General features: G+C 40.7%; 2 protein-coding genes across 17 annotated transcripts in view; one reads left to right on the top strand and one right to left on the bottom strand.

Annotated features, from left to right (window-relative positions):
- The window catches only part of LOC112575822 (hemicentin-1-like), an 87,181-nt gene extending 76,921 nt beyond the window's left edge, over nt 1-10,260 (top strand). Inside the window, exons 66-71 of one of the 3 annotated variants that reach the window (XM_025257859.1) lie at nt 2,126-2,248; nt 2,571-2,720; nt 5,156-5,278; nt 8,115-8,241; nt 9,479-9,632; nt 9,787-10,260. In XM_025257859.1, the coding sequence (XP_025113644.1) occupies nt 2,126-2,248; nt 2,571-2,720; nt 5,156-5,278; nt 8,115-8,241; nt 9,479-9,632; nt 9,787-10,011 (902 nt within the window). In that variant the 3' untranslated portion in view covers nt 10,012-10,260. Of the gene's footprint in view, nt 1-2,125; nt 2,249-2,570; nt 2,721-3,872; nt 3,974-5,155; nt 5,279-8,114; nt 8,242-9,478; nt 9,633-9,786 lie in introns of those variants that run through there. The other 2 variants (XM_025257860.1, XM_025257862.1) reach the window with 2 other exon arrangements.
- The window catches only part of LOC112575825, a 34,596-nt gene continuing 24,620 nt past the window's right edge, over nt 10,162-20,137 (bottom strand). For 11 of the 14 annotated variants that reach the window (XM_025257868.1, XM_025257867.1, XM_025257872.1 and 8 more), the window contains 4 exons: nt 13,174-13,671; nt 12,396-12,775; nt 11,054-11,124; nt 10,162-10,792 (listed from right to left, as the gene is read on the bottom strand). In XM_025257868.1, the coding sequence (XP_025113653.1) occupies nt 10,654-10,792; nt 11,054-11,124; nt 12,396-12,775; nt 13,174-13,306 (723 nt within the window). In that variant the 5' untranslated portion in view covers nt 13,307-13,671 and the 3' untranslated portion in view covers nt 10,162-10,653. Of the gene's footprint in view, nt 10,793-11,053; nt 11,125-12,395; nt 12,776-13,173; nt 13,672-14,598; nt 14,628-20,137 lie in introns of those variants that run through there. The other 3 variants (XM_025257880.1, XM_025257873.1, XM_025257874.1) reach the window with 3 other exon arrangements.

Genomic DNA, 20,137 nt, shown 5'->3' with positions numbered 1-20,137 from the left:
TATACACATAGTAAAGTCATCATGGCCACTCACGATGGTGTGGCACACTGCATGATGAGGTCTTGTCCCTCAGCTGTTTTTCTTCTCACATTGGCTGCTGGTTGAGGTGACATGAGTTTCTTCTTGATGTCTCTTTGAAGTCTCTGTCCGACTTTTATGGTGCCAACTGGTGACCTGAATGGGTCATAGGTGGTTGACAGTATCAGAAGACAGGGCTGCTTACACCCACTATGAACCAAAACAGGTCCCCTTGCCTTCTGTACTGCCACCCAGTCAGAAACTCTGCTGCATAAACCAGTATCTAACAACGCAAAGCACATGATTACACAGGTGAACATTGATATCACATATTGTGTACTGTCAAAGATGAATGGTTTTCTCAACTTTTTTCTCACTCAAGACAATTGTGATTTCTTTCAACAAAGAACACACCGATTGCCTTTGGCTTCTTAGGTCATTTGCAGTGGCTACCTGATCAAAAGACTTTAACACTACTCTGTCTACGAAGGGGGGATGGGAAATGGTGTTTCCTGCCAAACCAGCAACTAAGGCTACAACAGTCACATTCAGAGAACAGTGTGCCCAAGACAAGAGCTGAACCCAGGACAGCCAACCTTCACTGTACTTGTTGACTGGCGCTAACCATTGTGCCGCCAGATGTCTAAGACAAGCAATGCTTGGCACATGCACCTAACAAAAGGGAGGACAAATGCGTGGCAGCAAAATGATCACAGCCAGAAGGATGATATATAATTGATTTAGATATAATAAATTCATCTCTTGTACTAATTAAAACTTGTTGCTACTGACTAATTAACTCCCATATCAAAATACATGTAGACTCATCAAATTATCAGTCTAATCAGAGCTAAACCGCCAACAGTCATGAAATACATCAAATTACCAAGTCTCATTTCCTCAACTGCTCTTTACTCTTAAACACTTACTTCAGCAGCCACTCTAAGTCCTAAGTTTATTGAGACAAATTTTCTCACCAGTCAAGTCCTGGTCTGAGCATACAATGAGCAAGAAGTGTAATAAATATAGTTCTTCAAAATATGTGATATCTGCTGATTATTAATAGCATCAAAGATGTAAGATGGATGAACACACTGGCATACACACAGTCCCTAGCACAACATTCCTCCTAGTTAGAATGCCATCAGAAAATATCCACACAGCATGGACCAAGGAAAACCAGGTCTCACTTAGCGTAAGTGGCCATCACTGAGCAGAAATATCATGATTTTGCCTACATCACCACAAAGTTACACACATGCATAAAATCTTTGCTTTGATTGGGAAAGATGACGGCTCGATTCAGACAAAGCAGAACTATCCTTCGTGTTCAACCCTTGGAACTCAGAATGCCTGATACAATGTTTGTGCTCTTGTGGGTGACCACTATACTACCTCACTCCAGCACATTCTTTAACCCTTAATATCTTCATTCTTGCTGCATTTACTCCCTTGGGCAGAAAACAATTTCAAAAGAGTTAAAATAAACTAGGGTATGAGTCATTTTGTGACAGGTATGCATGCGAATATACACAGGCAAACGTTGATATGTATTGTGTACATGTACAGAAATGTGCATGCTCTTATACGTTACATGTACATGTCATTCAACAGTCTACACTTTGTATGACATGTAGTCTCTTTGGAATTTATTAGAAGTGAGTTGTGCTTGACAAGTTCAAGAGGAAGTGGCCAAGAAGTGATAAAGAGATGATGGTAACCCATACTTCAGAAAGGAAGATTTTAGATTGCAGGTCTAGCTGAAATTATCAGCCAAGAGATGATCATCGGATTTCATCTGCTACCTGCATGCAAACAACTCATTTGTTGATGACTGCCTGTTTCTCTCAGCCAACCTGGCAAATGTTTGTGTCATTACTGAGTCTTTGCGAGGACAAACCATTAATTAATCTTGGCCTGTCTTCAAATCTTATAGTGGACAGTTGCGTGCTGCTTCTGCATGAAGTATGTGTCTGATGCTCAAATGCTTCAAAAAGTGTGTCACCATACCTAACACATGTGCACTGGCTGTGAATGCAAAATCTTGCTGCAAATGGTGCTCACTGACGTTCACTGCTTGTTTGGACCTGAGGGTGTTGTTTTTCAGATGTGAATGAGTGCGAGCAGAACCCATCGGTGTGTCGTTATCGCTGTTACAACACTTGGGGCGACTTTGAATGCCTCTGTCCCCCAGGACAACTCCGCCTTGCTGACAGGAAATCATGTGCTGGTTAGCTCCCTTTTTCACTTGTGTATGCTTAAGGCTCACAATTTTAGTCCTGTTGACCCAAGAGAACATAATATTGTGTTTCCAACAGCACATCCATACCATCCAAGGTTTTTATCTTTGCCAGTGTACCAGCTTACACTGTTTCTTTTTTGATTACTTTTTTCATTTAAAGAACAGTTGTTTATATTTAGTAATAGCAAGACTTCTGAGCATATGAATGTCAGAAGTAGATTGTTATGGTGCCAGTGAGGCAATAATTGCACTTGGAACATCACGACATCAGATTTTCATGTCGTAACTCATATTTTGCATTCGGTTTTAGGCCTTGAGTTTCTGGAACCAGGCCGTGTGCTGTCAGCTAGGGATTACCAGGAAGCGCAGGCCTTATCTGGCAGGAGGCTGCGGCAGCGCCGTGCTGTGTGGTGTAGAGATGCCAGCGACTGTCGCCGGTCTGCTGCAGCCCAAAGTCAAGGCCAGTGTCCCAAGGCCTGAAAAGTATATTTCCACCTGTTAACATATGAAGTCATGTTATGGCTGTGCAACACATCTAGGACCATTTAAGTCAGTACACTGCCTGTAAGTGTGTGCTCATTTTGTCTGTCATGACATGTCATCATCCTTGAGGTATGTCATTACAAGACATCATTCCGAGGTCTGTTTCTAGATGTGTGTACATTTTTTACCCATGCAAGACTGAAGAGCTAAACACTTGTTCTAATGGTACCTTGAGGAGACATTGTGTAGGGAGACAGCCTCCAGACATATTAGTACCCATGCCCTTTTGACCTCTCATATTAGCACCAGGGTCATTGAAATATCTCTTTATTTATATCTCTTTATTTATATCCCTTTCTCACATTTTCAGATCATATTCATCCATGATAAATCATGAGCTTTCATCATCAGTTCTACTAGTTTCTGGCATCCAGGATAAATAATGAGATCTTTATGCTTATCATTGTTACTGCATTAAGTAACTGGCACCCAAGATAAATCATGATATTAGTCATCAGGTCTCCTGTGTTTTCTGTTTTTGGTGAGATGGCTATGGTGTCAAATCATTTTAAGGTTTATAAGGTTGCACACGTTTTAACAAATCCAATGGTTGAGGAGCCAAGTACGTGATGGTAACTCACCATGCATGAAAGAAACCCCTCTTCTTATTGTCCAATGATACACTGATGAGAACATTGCTGTCTGTACAGTACAGTTGTGTTCAGCAAGGATGAGGGGTTTCTTTTAGGTATAATGAAGATATTTTTATTGACAGTGCAGTGAGGTATGTTGTCAAGAGCTAAAGGTGCAGACACAATAACAAAACATTAATCCCTACCTTACAAAAATCTCAACACTTGACAGTTGACACGTGCTTGTATCATTAAGGTCAGATCAGGTCTGAGCTAGCCACTTGTTATGTACCTGTGTTGGAGAAGGTCAGAACTAGACAGTTATGTACCTGTGTCTGTGAGGTCACACCTAGACAGTTATGTGCCTGTGTGAGGTTACACATAGTTACGTACCTGTGTCTGTGATGTCAGAGGTAGACTTTGCTCCAGTGACCAGATCAACATTACAGATTTCACTCCTTTGTCGTCTGCCAATAATACTGGTGCTTTGTTTGCAGGTCGTGGCATGCCATTCATGTTTCTCATACCATTTGTGATTTTAACACAGACCATGCCTGATAGCAGTTGAGAAACTAACACATGGCTGTTGCATACTTTGGTGAGAACTTTGGCCTTGTATCATGCATGCTTTCATCCTTCACTCTCTCTCTCTCACCTGTGCAGTGTTTGTGACAGCTTCATCAATATTAACTGACCCCTAGCATAACCTTCATGCACTTAAACACTTGACTTCGATATAAATTTGGTATACGCGCAAACAGACAATGTGAGCAAATGTATTGCTAACGTATTAGGTGAGAATTCTTGTAGTAGCTCTGTATGCTGTGTTGTCAAAGATTTGTTATACACATAGCATACATTGCGGCTAACTTATGCAGACATGCAGACTTGCTAGTTCTTGAGAAAGCGTTTTTTTCTGTTATCAGTATGAATACATAGAAAGATTCTGGTTAAGTAATGGATAGTCAGCCTGTATTTGGTCACATTCAAGATCTTGATGCACAACTAATGTGCTTGCACCATTGTATGATATCCTTTATATGCACACATTATATACCTTTGATTCTTGAAAACGTTGTAACTAAGAATGTTTGCTATAAGACAGTCAAGGACAGGTGTAATTAAAACTGAAGACTTATAACTGATTGTAGAACCTATGATAGTGTGACAGGTCAGTTTCTTTACTGACTGCATTGCAAAGTCACTGTAAATGACAGCTGAGTGTAAATAGCTGAATGATGACAAGCTCCAGCTGTCTTGTCTATCTAGTGCTTTATACAGGAACATATAGCATGTTAAAGGCAGTTGACGTGTGATGACTTGCTAAGTGCAGCTGTCCATTTAGCTGTGATGCATCTGTTCAGTCTTCATGGGTGCACATAGCGCAGCTGTCTCTTTGCTCCACATAGTGTAATTAAGCTGTAAGTGCAGCTTTGTGTAGTGTAGTAGTCTACGTAATGGTGGATAAGATGCAGCTGTCTGTATAGTTTACATAATAGTGAATAGCTGCATCTGTTTAAAATACAAATTTGTATGGTATAGCTGTCTACTTGACATAGCGGTGTGTAAGAGATGTAGATAACTTATTGTGTAAGACACAAATGTGTGTCTAGTCTATATAGTCATGGATAAGAAATATAACAACTCCATTGTGTAAGACACGAGCATGTCTAGTCTGTAGAATGATGTACAAGATGCGACTGTCAGCTTTGTTTGCTGACATACAATGCTAATGTTCTGTCATTATGAAACAATGTTTTTATTCCCATGCTGTTATCAGATGTGGATGAATGCAGTCAGAGGACAGACATCTGTCAACATAACTGCACCAACACACAGGGCAGCTTCCAATGTACCTGTCCTCCTGGCTACAGACTTGCACCTGATGGCTACTCCTGTCAAGGTCAGGCTTCTTATGTTAATCCTTGTAATGCAGCTGTGGGGCTTCAGTGCCTGTCAGGTGACTGGCTTCCTTATCTGTCATATGCTGTCTGTTGGATTTGAAAGAGAATACAATTCTAAAATCATTTATGTTAAGATTGAGGTTTTTGATGAGACAAGTTGATATTCCACGGTGTTCTGAATGTATTGTTATCTCTTCCAAATCAGTAGTTTAGTATTTTTGAAAATATGTAAACAAGGAATGTACAGTGATACAGTCAAAAATGAAGTGCTTTATGATCTCAGCTTCATTCTAATAATAATAATGTTAATAAAGGGACAACGTTTGCAAAGTTCATGGCACAAGCACTCATTCACACAGTCACGTTCACACGCATGCATTGAGACATACATCAGTGTGCATTGACACACATTCAAACACATACCTACATACATTAAGACATACACACACCTGCCTACTGTGACACACAAAGAAAAGAAAAATCATAGGGAAAAAACTCAAAAAGGTTTTGAAAGAAGAATGAGTAGGTTTCTGGCAAATAGTGGCAGTTTGCTCCAGGTGAGTGGACAACAAGAGGTATATGGAAGATTCATTCATTAATGATGAAAAAGGCAACAAACACTGATGATACTATTGCTATCTTTTATTAAAACTTATAAATAGGAATACAAACTGAAGCAAAAAATGCCTTTTTCAAACACTCGATTGAGCAGCGGAAAGATCTGTCTCTCTTTTGAGACCATATGTGACTGACGGTAGCAAATATACACAGAGGGAGAAAACTCCAAATCACAGTGAAGCTTGCATGTACAGAATTTGATGAGTGGTTGATTCAGTTTCTTAACTGCATCACTTTCACTGGAAACGGACAATGAATGAGTTACACAGAAATTGTGTACACAGCATTTGATGGTCAGTCCCACTGGTTGACAAATACTAAAACTGTTTCCCTTTTTTTATTATTATTTCGTTGATGGTCGCTAAGTTGCACCTTGTCAACATGTAAATTATGACAAACTAGACCAGCCATGTACAACATCCAAAGAGAAATTATGTGGAGGAGATCTGAATCCATGGCACTGTGCACTATGGTTTGAGTTCTATACAACTGAACACCTCCCCCACCCTCCTGTCACCTAAACAAGGGTTCAATATTCAAGAAGAGAAATATTTGTGTTCTGCATTCCCATTATTTCTGCAAGGATTCAGAATAAAATGAGGAAGAATTAGAATGGCAAGAAGCCATATGCCTCAATATGCTGGCAAACAAAAAGCAAGCTGATAGAGAAGATTGCCAGTGTAGAGAGATGGGAGATGATAGAATGACGTAGCAGTACTTTCTCAAACTTTGAGTCAACATTTTTTGCTGCTAGCAATGCTGTGAAGAAAACAAGAAAACAAGGTCCACAAAGGTGTGATAACTTCTTGCGGGGTCTTTATTACCAGCATCGTTGGATAGAATGGGTTACGGTAATCAAGTATTTTGTCTAGTCACAGAGTTCAGTACAAAGACAGGGAATGTAGAACTTGCATCATTGAATGATTCTGTAAATGGCTTCCAGACTTTTCACTAGGGTCTTTTATAAGACCCTTTGTCTCATTTAGAGGAGCTGCAGACTAAACAACGTAGTCACCGGTTCTATGTGTCACATCTTGCGTCGCGCATATCTGGAGATCATGCACCTATACATCGCATCATCTGTGGTTTTACTTAGCAACTGTACAACTTACACATTCTGTGAGACTGTACGCAGCTGTTTACTATATACATATTATGTCCTGTTCTCACATTTGTACATATTACATATTGAGTCTTTGTGACTTACAGACATGCAGCTGTGTATTACATACACTGTGGGGTTCTTCAATCCATAGACTGTGTTGCAATGTCTTCATGAATATTTCTTGTGAATTTTACATCTATATTTTGTATAGCTGTATATTAAGCACATTTTATACTGTTCTTACACCAGAGGACTGCACAGATATTACACATAACACCATTCTGCATCATTCTCACATCTGGGCAAACAACATGACTTCTTTTAACCTTTCAAGAATAGCAAAGTTGGGTCCTTAAGCCTAGATGAAAATGATCTCAGTTTCTGGCTGTTTACACAATCCATATCTGTGACTTATGTTCAATGTACCAATCTAGTAGTTATGGCTTAGTAACTCTTACTGTGGGCATTAGTCAGAAATCCATTGTTAGGGTTTACAGTATGTTCCTTGCAAGGATTTTCCTGGCAGAGTATGTGTATAGCAAAGATGAATGTTGGATAAATGGTAGCAAAAAATAATTACCAGCAAGAGGCATGTGCTGAAGGGTGGCTTGTGTAACCATGAATGGAGTAAGCAGGGTCATGTTTTAAGAAAGGGAAAAAGACAGGAAGCAGACAGGACCACTTATAAAGTGTGCTGCAAACACTGAGTAGACTGGGGTACATGCACTGAATAGTCTGTGATACATAGGATACACACAAGGAAAAAAGGAAAAAGGAGTGCAAAAGCTCCCATAGGGAGAAGTGGAAGAAGTCATTGCTAGGGAGCTACATGGGTAGGGTTTCATGGGCTAGGCGACATGTCAGTGAAAAAAAAATGATGGACAATATCTTAAAGGGAGAGGTATGTGTGGTTAGTGGATTCTGAAGACAGCATTTGGAGGTATGGGCATCTATTCAAGAAGAATTAAAGCCTAAAAAATCCTGGTAATTGTTAGTCACTTGAATCTTACACTACTTCATTATTTCTTAAAATGCTGATTTTCTGTGTGCATGCAGTTTAGTGGGTTGATGTTTGTTTTTATCACATATGCATGCATGTCTTCTGTGTACAGACATCAATGAGTGTTGGGAGGACAGGATTCAATGTGGCACAGACCAGGTTTGTTTCAATACACGGGGGTCTTTCACCTGTATTGATGTGCCGTGCCCAACAAACTATGTTCGTGACCCAACTACAAAGTAAGCCTAATGTTTTGATTTTTCTGATGTTGCACATCATTATGTTCCTACAAATTTGTGGAAAAACAATTCATGATTTATAATTTTATATAAGATTCTTATAATTATGCTTTCATATCCATTAATATTGCACAAGAGATATTTTAAACATGGAAAGTTGTCTTACATTGTCGGAATGTCTTTGCTAACCTACATTCTTCCACTGTTGATGATTTTTTTTTTTTAAACTTTGCTTTACATGTTGGAGCATGGCTCATGACAGCATCCCATCACTCCCTCGCACACTAATTATTAACAACTCTTTTCTTTGGCACCAGCTGTAGATAGCCATTCATGGCTTCGACTGTTGTAGGTAACCATCGACTGCAGTTTTTATCAGTAGCTACTGAACATTGAAACTTTGATACACACCTGTTGTGTCATTCTTATTTCTAGCCATTTGAAAATGCCAGAGCAGTTTTGTTTATCTGATATTTTTTTCCACTTTAACCTTCCAGTATATGTGCTAAGTGTTGTGGAACCAATACCCTCTGTAAGCAAGCAGGAAAACGTCTTTCTAACCTGCAAATATCACTACAAGTATCGACATTTCTATTATGTGTCCTTAAAATCCATTCACTAGTGCCTGTTGCATGTAAAGTATTTGTAAAAACAACATTTAGATGTTTGACATGACTAGGAGGTAGGGGGGGATGTTGCTGACAGCAACATTTAGATGTTTGACCAACCACAAGCAAGAACACACTCCACTTCCCCACCATGATGACCTTTGACATAGATGATGACAGTTGACTGAGTACAACACCCAGATATAACCTGGGAGAAACAAAAGATCAAAAGATGAAGCTGGTGAAACAGCACTTTTTGCTAGATATGGGAACCAGGCCACCTCTTAGTAGCCAGACTTCCATCAGGTAAAATTTTAGGTAAACAAACTTTGAGAACTGAACAAATTGGACAGCACGACTGCATAAACAAATGTCAGACACTATGTGGATATCAGGTGAGCAGCGGGGAATCAGCAACGGGGACAGACAACGCACATCATCCTCACTTCTCCTATGCTTCACATTTATTTCACTAATGTTTTTACAAGCTTATCTGTCCATGTTTATAAATTAACATTCATTACCAAAACTGGGTACATCTTATCCACAAGGTACAGCTTTGCAGGAGAGCGGTTGTCTTAATAAGGAGAAGCCAGCTGCATAAAGCTGACATGTTTTTGCTGTCACAGTTACTGTGTCCTGGAGTGTGTCGATCCCACCATTGTGTGTCCACCTGGTTCTCCATATGCTGATGTCCTGCAGTACCGCACAGTAGCACTACCTGGTGGAATACCTGCACGCCAAGACCTCATCCGTCTGACAGCCTATAACCAGCATGACCAGGTGACGCATAGTTCTTGTTCTCGTGCCGTGTTTAGAAGGCATGTCCTTGACATTCACTGCTTGATCATGGCTGTTAATATGTTGTATATGTCTGAGGTTCAATCACTGCAGTACTGAATATGAATTTTTTTGGGGGTTGGGGGGGATTCATTAGGTTCTACCTGAAACAACCTTCACCATCTTGGAGAACGATCCCAAATTGACCTTTCATCTTCGACCAGAGGATGGCAAGGGTATAGTGTACACACTGGAGCAGCTGGGGAACAGTCAGACCTACCGCATCATGGTGCGCGCACGCTCCTTCGACAGTGGTCGGCGAAACATCCAGTACCAGACCACCTTCATCATCCACATTGCTGTGTCAGCCTTCCCTTACTAGGCATGTGACAGCTGGATGGTGTGTACATAATGTACAGCCTGCAGTTATCTGTTGATGATGTGCAGACAGCCTGCAGCCTTTGTTAATAGACTGTGTGTATGTGTTGTGGTGCATTCAGACAGACCAGGTGGGACCGACTGGACACATGCGTTGTCTTGAAAGCATTTTAATCCAGACTGAGATTGGTATGATCACACAAGCTGTACATAGATTTACACTATGAGCTGAGTAAAATCTTTTGCACAGTGATGACACAGTTTGTGGGTCATCAAAATGTGGAACACGTCCATCGTGAGCTATCGTAATGTGGAACACATTAATTGCTGTCTTTGCATGCACACTTGTTGGGGGACAACGGGTCAGTCATCGTCGGAGATGTAATCAGGACCCTGCAAGATAAGCACTGTCATCATACCCTGAAATATCTTCATGTTTACTGAGCTAAGCAGCCTAAGTGGCTGTTAAATATACGATTGCTTATTCCTACAAGCTATGTTTGAACTCTTCCAACTCTCTGAATGGCTAACTAGGGCCTGATCACTGTTGCTTCACATTTCTGAATGTTGCAGACAATGGCATAACCAATCCTCCCTATTTTTATAGAACATAGCTCCTCCCATCTTCAGAAAAACCCTTGTAACTTTAAGACAAGTCCTGCATGTTTCCTTTGTGGTAATATTTATCTCCTCTACATGATAAAATCCTTTCAAACATGCATATACCTACCCCTTCAATCTTTTCGTCCAGCATACGGAAGAATTCTAGCTGACTGCTGGTGACACTGGAAAACATAGAAAACAATAATACTGCCTAGCTGCACTGTCAGATGTCATTTTGTCTTTTGCACAGACTTTTACATCAGTTTTGATAAAATCTGTCATAAAGTTAATTCACTTGTGACTTAACATTAAGAATTGAAATATTTGTCATCTTTTACTGGCAGGAAATTTACAGCTAGAGATGTGTATGGGAGGCGTATTGTGTAGGTGGTATTACCTAATAGTAGGAGACTACAGGTGAAAGAGTCTGGTATGAAACTTACTGTACAGGCTTGGCGTTGCTAGGTGCAGAGGCTGCCCTGTCCTTGTGTGCAGTTTTGTCTGGCACTGAGATCTGAAACAGATGCTATTGTTTTAAGCCATATATTGGGAGTAAGAGGCTGCTAACACTTGGCTCTGCTTTCAATGTGACATATTTTGAAAGATGGTGACGATCTGTTTACTGACAAGTCAGCAGGCCCTTACTATTGATAAGCAATAAATCAAATCTGTCCTGGCATCAGCTCTTGTCTTCGGGCACGCTCTTCTTTTTTCTACACATGGCATCTGTTTACAGGGCTAGCTGCCTTGGCATGATATAGCCTTAGCTGGCTCGGTATAAAAAAACCAACTGCCCCTTCCCCTGTGTACCTTATACATCCTCATCCCCCATCTTCCTTCCTAATCCTAATACATCTCCCAATATGTGATATCTCCTTACTGGTGGAGATCTTGCTCACCCACTATCCTGACACATCATGTAAGCTGACACAAAGCAAAGAACATTGCCAGCTGTAAAATACACTTAGTCTCGTGGCAGTAACCTGGCACCCTGATTGATGACTACCCATTAAATAGTAATCTACTCCTATGCACCGGTGTCAGTTAACAGTAATCTCCCAGTATGCACTGTGTTAGTTCAAAGACCTCTTCTCCACCCTGGTTGCTAACTAACAAGTTTCCCTTATGCTGCAGATGCAGCATTGGTGCTGAAAACAGACCAGCATATGAAAACGAATTATGTTGAGAAACCCCTTAGTGTACAATTTGAAATAAAGAACATTTTAAGAAATTATCAGAGCACATTTTTTGTGCAGCATACAGTTCATTCAAACGCCGTCTAAAAAATAGTAGCAATGGAAAGTTGTTCATCCTTGTTATTTTGGCAACTTGGCCACCAACATGGCAGTACAATTCACACCAATCAGCGTGGCAGAACGATCACTCCAAGTAACAAACAATTTTCCTGCTTATGGCCGCAGTGCTATCAAGTGTCCATACTTGAAGGCTAGTTGCTTTGTCCTCTATCAGAGTATGAATACCTACAGTCACATTAAGGGAGCCGATAGTGGTCAGAGCTGCTCGTATCTGAACTGAGGCGTCTGGTTTGATACTCGTGTGCCACAGTTCACTTCCCCTTGTCAACCCAGGTGTCGGCAATGAGTACGGAACTCAAAGTGGGTTAGGGAAGGTAAGACAGCGAGGGAGAGGAGATGGGCCCCGCCCGAGAAAAGTGAGGTCTCTAATATCTTACCCCACAACGACCTGAAAGAGGTCACAGGACGACCTTTACCCTTTTTTTAAGCTTACATGTGCTCTGGGTTTCCAAGTATTAAAATGTCTTACCTCTTGTGCAGTAGGGCGGTGGTGGGCGCCATTAATGAGGGAACCGTTGACACTGGAGGTTGTGGTGGTGCTAGTGATGATGTTGGTGCTAGTAGTGACGGCAGCGGTGGCGGCGGCAGCTGCCTGCTGGGAGGTGCGAGTGGATGCAGGGACCGAAGACCTGTACACCGCCATGACAGTCTCCGAGGCTTCCACCGCCTCCTCCAACTGCCACTCACGCCGGGCTCCAGCCTCCTCGGGCTTGGCTCGGCCTCCCTGCTGCTTGGCTCCACCTCCTTGTTGCTTGCTGCCTCCACCCTTTTGTACCGACTCGCCTTTAGCTCCCCCCGTTTTGCCATTAGTCGTTTTTGTGGGCGTGGCTGAAGATTCATGTTTGACAGCTTTCAGGAATAAAGAGAATGTGAAAAAAAGGTGAAGCCGACAAAAGTGTTTACATTAACCTCCAAAGCCACAAACAATGCAACACAAAGCATTCATTCTGACAGCAACAAAGAACGCGGCATTCGTTTATTCGTTCTGACTGCCTGAACAGAACATGGCATTCATTCTGATAGCCGCAGAGAAAAGGACATTAATTTGACAGATATCCAGAAGTAATTATTGCCATCTGTCTGGAGGTGTCTGTCTTGATATGGTTGAGCACAATGTTATCTCCCTTCGTTACTAGCCACCCAGCCACTCATACATCTCGATCGCACCTCCTGCAAGTGAACCTCATCGTGTTGATTAGTTGGGCGAGAAAACAGCACGAGGCGGCACAAAGCAAGAGAACACCCACCTGCTTTTGAGTTATTTTTGTCAGACAACTTTTGGCGCTTGCCTCCCCTACGATTCTCTTTGTTGTCCCCCTTGAAAGCCAGGGCGTCGGCGGTGAGGGTGGGTGAGCTGTGTCGACTGCGACCACAACCCATGCTGCGCCCCCGCAGCACATTAGGGCCGCATCATCCCCCGCCCCGGGCTACGCCGCTGCTGCTGCTGCTGCTGCTGCTGGGACGAGTGCCAACGCGCTTGCTGACGTCACCGTCGTCACAATGACCGTCAACGACTACACAGGTGGTCTGACGTCGTCAGCACCGTGACACAGTCATGGCCCTTCAGCTGGGACTGTCTCCCCGCTACATGAAGACAATGCCGCCAGACACGGAGACTGGGTGATTTCCGAGTGTCCCGGTGCTGCAGTGCCAGCCCTTGATCAGCAAAGGGTGAGCATCACATCATCGCCATGCCCTGGAACCTTCTTGTTCTTTTTCTTCCGTAAGTTGAGGTCTGTCCTTGTCTGCAAAATGAAAATCGTCGTCAAAACGGACATCGAGAGCTAGTCGTTAACTGACACATGTTAAGCCTCCACCGCCCAACACGCCACCTCCCTCAGTGAAAAAGCACTGCAACCATAGAAACCAACCCATTTTAACTCTCAAAGAATGTAGTCTCCAGCAACAATCAGGCAAAGATTTCACCACTGAAAGGTGCATCAACAACTACCATTATCTTCTCCCCTCCTCGTCAACAAAACTCATCACGTGCAACCTGAAGCCTCCCCATGCGCTCTCCATTCCCTCTCTCAGAGTTCAAAACCATGGACTACTCGTAGAGAATAGTCTTTCAGTTCAGTTAAAGGAAACGAGCTACACTCAGCACAGCAACACACTTCATCGACACATCACATGGACGTGCTTGAAATGTTCATCGATAAGTCATCAAAGATGTGTTCGAAATGCTCGTCGGTGTCACAATACCTCGTTCGATGTGTTCATCGATGTGTCACAAGAACTCACGTGAGTTCTATAACTTGTATATTTAGTGTAATCCAATACTGAAAGCCAGCTGAGAGCTTGACAATTTTAAGGAAAATTTATTTTGGTGCACAACCACAGTAATGCACACATGCGTACTAAACGCGGAAATTATTATAAATACATAAATAATAATAAATGAAAGATTCGTGTACATGGGACCATAAGTGTGGGGCGCCAAGAGGGGATCGAGTTGAATATTTTCTTTCTGTTCATTTTACAATCACAGAATGCATTCTATATCTGTACAATTCACAACTCTCGCTTTGCATCCATTGACTAACCTAAAGAAAACTTCTTGGACAAATTACAAGACTTGAGCAGCTCAAAGAATATTAACACCATGTTCAACATTTCCCTAATGAATCTCAGAAATAACCAGAGGGTCGTGAAACGCAGCCCCACCATACCGACCAGCAACGGATACAAGAAGAGTATGTGTAGGTGTTCTCTGGAACAGTCTTCCTCTACACCCACAACAAACGGAATCCTATTTACCTGTCAGTCTCTGTCAGTGCTGTCTGCGTGTCATGTCCTTTCCGTCTGTCTACTAACTGCTTGTCAGTCCGGTCTGAATGTCCTTCCTGTCACGTGTTGGCCTGTCTGTCCTGTCTGCATGCCGTTGGTGTGTCAGTCCTGTATTTTTTCCAGTCTGGTGTCGGTCCTGTCTGTCCGTTGTGCATGCTACGCCTGTGTGTAGAGCTCATTGTTGGAGCTGAGAAACCAACAGCAAGTCACGAGCGGTGGAGGGAGGAGCTAATCACACCAACCCGTCCACCCTCGCTGTTGTTGCTATGACAACTGCACCCTTCACATCCGAAGAAAAATTGCTGATTTCATATTTAGTGCAGAACTGTGCCAGTGTACGGGCCGGGAGCCTCACCGCACTAAAAGGAGGAGAGAACGTGCGTGTGTGTGTGTGCAGACACCACGGTTAGAATGATGAAGTAGGAGAAGGGGGTGTGTGGGGGGGGGGGAGAAGAAATGGCCAGGGTTACCCGATGAGACTCGGCGGGGGACTTAACGCTCCTTCAATTCAAAAAAGGTTGCGGCTTGTCTGCGGAGTTGATGGCCTGCTGCAGCCTGCAAGTCTGCTGCCCCTATCTTTGCCATCTTCCCTCTCGTGTCCCGGGCACAGCCGCGGCTCAAAATAGCTCGCAGCCAGGTCGCCGCGTGTCCTTTGCCACAAAGACGGTTTCTTGGAGGCTTATGTTTACAGCATAACACACCCACAGGCTTTGTACAAGCAGTTATCTTATATATATCCTGAGGTTAGTGCTTACAGCATAACACACCCACAGGCTTTGTACTAGCAGTTATCCACCCTATAAATATATCCTGAGGTTAGTGCTTACAGACTATGTATAGTACAGGTAGTGTCATGTATTCCAAGCTTTATACAGTACAGTTCTAATTTTATTAGAGGCTAGTGCAGTATGTTATTGCAGACTACATGTAGTACACACTATGTATAGTACAGACAGACTATGTATAGTACAGACTACATGTAGTACAGACTATGTATAGTATAGACAGACTATGTATAGTACAGACTACATGTAGTACAGACTATGTATAGTACAGACAGACTATGTATAGTACAGACTATGTATAGTACAGACAGACTATGTATAGTACAGACTACATGTAGTACAGACTATGTATAGTACAGACAGACTATGTATACAGACTACAGTACATAGGTAGTACAGACAGACTATGTATAGTACAGACTATGTCAGACAGACAGTACAGACTACATGTAGTACACTATGACAGACTATGTTAGTACAGACAGACTATGTGTATCATGTATAGTAAGACCCTATGTGTACAGACTATGTATAGTACAGACTTATTCAGACAGACTATGTGTAGTAGAGACAGACTATGTATAGTACAGTAGTGTCATGTATTCAGTAGTATATGATAGAGACATGTAGTACTAGTGTATGTATGGCAGACTATAGTACGACTATGTACAGCAGATTACAATATGTATAGTACAGACAGTATGTTAGTACAGACTACTGTAGTATACACAGATGTATAGTACAGACAGACTGTACGTTAGTAGTACAGACTCAGACTATGTATAGGACTAGTAGTACAGATATGCATAGTACAGACTATGTTTATGTAATACAGACACTATGTATAGTGTATAACCAGACTACATGTAGTACAGATATGTATAGTATACAGACTATGTATATGTACGACTATGTATAGTACAGACTACATAGTACAGTACAGACTGATGTAGTAACAGACTTGTAGTACAGTCAGACTATGTATAGTCAGACTACAGACTATGTATGTATAGTACAGACTAGCATAGTACAGACTATGTAGTACAGACGATGTACGACTACCTATGTACAGACTACATTAGTACAACTATGTTAGTACAGACTACGATGTAGTACAGACTATGTACAGACAGACATGTATAAGTACAGACTATGTATAGTACAGACTATGTATAGTACAGACTATGTATAGTACAGACAGACTATGTATAGTACAGACTATGTATAGTACAGACAGTACTATGTATATACAGATAATGTAGTACAGACTATGTATATTACAGACTACAGTGTATATACAGACTACATGTATAGTACAGACTGTCTACAGATACTACATGTAGTACAGACTATGTATAGTACAGACAGACTCTATGTTATATGTATGTATAGTACAGACTATGATATATACGTAGTATAGTACAGACAGGACTATGTATAGTACGAGACTACTATGTATAGTACAGACTATGTACAGGACTATTATAATACAGACGACTATGTAGTACAGACAGACTATGTATAGTACAGACATAGTAGTACAGACTATGTATAGTACAGGACAGCTATGTATAGTACAGACTACATGTAGTACCAGACTATGTATATAGAACAGACTATGTATAGTACACTATGCATTGACAGTACTAGTAATAGTTATATGTATAGTAACAGACACGTAGTACAGACTATTATAGACAGACTATGTAGTACAGACTAGTACAACTGTATAGTACAGACGGACTATGTATAGTATAGAGTAGTACAGACTACTGTATACAACTATGGATAAGTTAGTACAGACTAGTGCTACGTTGACAGACAACTGTAGTGTACATTCAGTACAGACTATGTACAACTATGTAGTACAGACTACATGTCGTACAGGACTATGTAGTACATAGTACAGACTATGTATACATGGACTACAGACGACAGACTATGTATAGTATAGTGTACAGACAGGACTATAAGTTACAGCACTATGTAGTACAGACTATGCTAACAGACTAATGTATAGTACAGACTGTATAGTACAGACTAGTAGTACAGACTATGTATATAGACTACAGACTATGTATATACCAGACTACTGTAGTAAGACTATGTACTAGTACAGGACTATGTAGTACGGACTATGTACTATGTATTACAGACTATTATAGTACAGACTATGTATAGTACAGACTACATGTAGTACCAGACTATGTATCAGACTATGTAGTACAGGGTGACTATGTATAGTACAGGACTACATGTGCTATAGTACAGACTATGTATATGTAGTAGTACAGACTAGTATACGTACAGACAGTGTAGTAGTAGTAAATGTACAGACTATGTATAGTACAGACTATGTATAGTACAGACTATGTATAGTACAGACTATGTCAGTGATACAGACTATGTATAGTACAGACTATGTATGTACAGGTACAGGACTATGTATAGTACAAGACCTACGTTGTACAGACTACAGTTTTTACAGACTATGTTAGTACTATTTATTAGGACAGACTATGTATGAAGTTACGTACTACGTGTAGTACAGACTACAGCACTGTAGTACGACTAGCTTATAGAGTACAGACTAGTGTATAGTACCAGACTACATGTATACAGACTATGTATACGTAGACTCATGGACTATGTTACATGTAGTACAGACTATGTATAGTAGCAGACGTATGTAGTACAGACTACATTAGTAGTACAACATACGTATAGTAAGGTATGTAGTAACAGACTATGTACAGACTATTATAGTTACAGACTACATGTAGTACAGACTATGTATAGGTACAGCACTAGTACAGACTATGTAGTACATACATGTTAATGTATAGTACAGACTAATGTACTACAGTATAGTACAGACATGTTAGTACAGACTACTGTAGTACAGACTACTGTATACAGACTACATGTATACAGACTATGTATAGTACAGACTATGTATTAGTCAGACTACATAATGTAGTGAGTACTATGTATTGTAGTACAGACTATGTAGTAGACATAGTACAGACTATGTATAGTACAGACTAAGACATGTGAGTACACAGACTATGCAGATCTACAATGTAGTACAGACTATGTATAGTACAAGGGTGTACTAAGACTAGTGTAGTAGTACAGACCAGACTGTATAGTAAGACTATGTATAGTACAGACTTACATGTATAGTACAGACTATGTAAGTACAGGACTAGTGTACAGACTAAATGTAGTACAGACTACATGTAGTAGACTATGTATAGTACAGACTATGTATAGTACAGACTACATGTAGTACAGACTATGTATAGTACAGACTACATGTAGTACAGACTATGTATAGTACCAGACTATGTATAGTACAGACTACATGTAGTACAGACTATGTATAGTACAGACTACATGTAGTACAGACTATGTATAGTACAGACTACATGTAGTACAGACTATGTATAGTACAGACTACGTGTAGTACAGACTACATGTAGTACAGACTATGTATAGTACAGACTACATGTAGTACAGACTATGTATAGTACAGACATAGACTATGTAGTACGTACAGACTATGTAGTACGACTCACAGTATTGTATAGTAAACAGACTCATGTGTAGTACAGACTACATGTAGTACAGACTATGTATTAGTACAGATACATGTAGTAGCAACTATGCTAGAGTACGTACTAGTAAGTACAAACAGACTATGAGTACAGACTATGTATAGTACAGACTACATGTAGTACAGACTATGTATAGTAAGTACAGACTGTAGTACAGACTAATGTACGTAAAGACAGACTATGTAATAAGTACAGATACATGTAGTACAGACTATGTATAGTACAGACTAGGTATAGTAAGTACACTTATAACTATAGTTACAGTACGTGTAGTCAGACTATGTAGTACAGACTATGTATACAGTGTACAGACTACTGTAGTACAGACTACATGTACGACTATGTATAGTACAGACACACTAGTACAGACTATACAGACTACATGTATAGTACAGAACTACATGTTAAACAGGACTAGTGTATAGTACAGACTACATGTATAGTACAGACTACGTGTATAGTACAGACTACATGTTGTATGTATATCTACATGTATACAGACAGCAGACTATGTATAGTACAGACTACATGTAGTACAGACTATGTATAGTACAGACTACATGTAGTACAGACTATGTATAGTACAGACTACATGTAGTACAGACTATGTATAGTACAGACTATGTAGTACTATGTATAGTACAGACTACATGTAGTACAGACTATGTATAGTACAGACAGACTATGTATAGTAACAGACTATGTATAGTACAGACTACATGTAGTACAGACTATGTATAGTACAGACAGACTATCTATAGTACAGACTATGTAGTATAGACTATGTATAGTACAGACTACATGTAGTACAGACATATGTATAGTACAGACTACATTGTAGTATGTTAAATAGTACCGAACAGACTATGTATAGTACATGACTAACATGTAGTACGACTGTATGTTCAGTACAAGACAGACTATGTATAACAGTACAGACTACATATGTATAGTACAGACAATGTATAGTACTATGTACCAGACTACATACAGACTATGTATAGTACAGACTAAAC

This window comes from Pomacea canaliculata, linkage group LG11, assembly GCF_003073045.1.
Source record: "Pomacea canaliculata isolate SZHN2017 linkage group LG11, ASM307304v1, whole genome shotgun sequence".
In the NCBI taxonomy this organism is placed as follows: Eukaryota; Metazoa; Mollusca; class Gastropoda; order Architaenioglossa; family Ampullariidae; genus Pomacea; species Pomacea canaliculata.
This window is presented reverse-complemented; position numbering and strand designations above follow the sequence as displayed.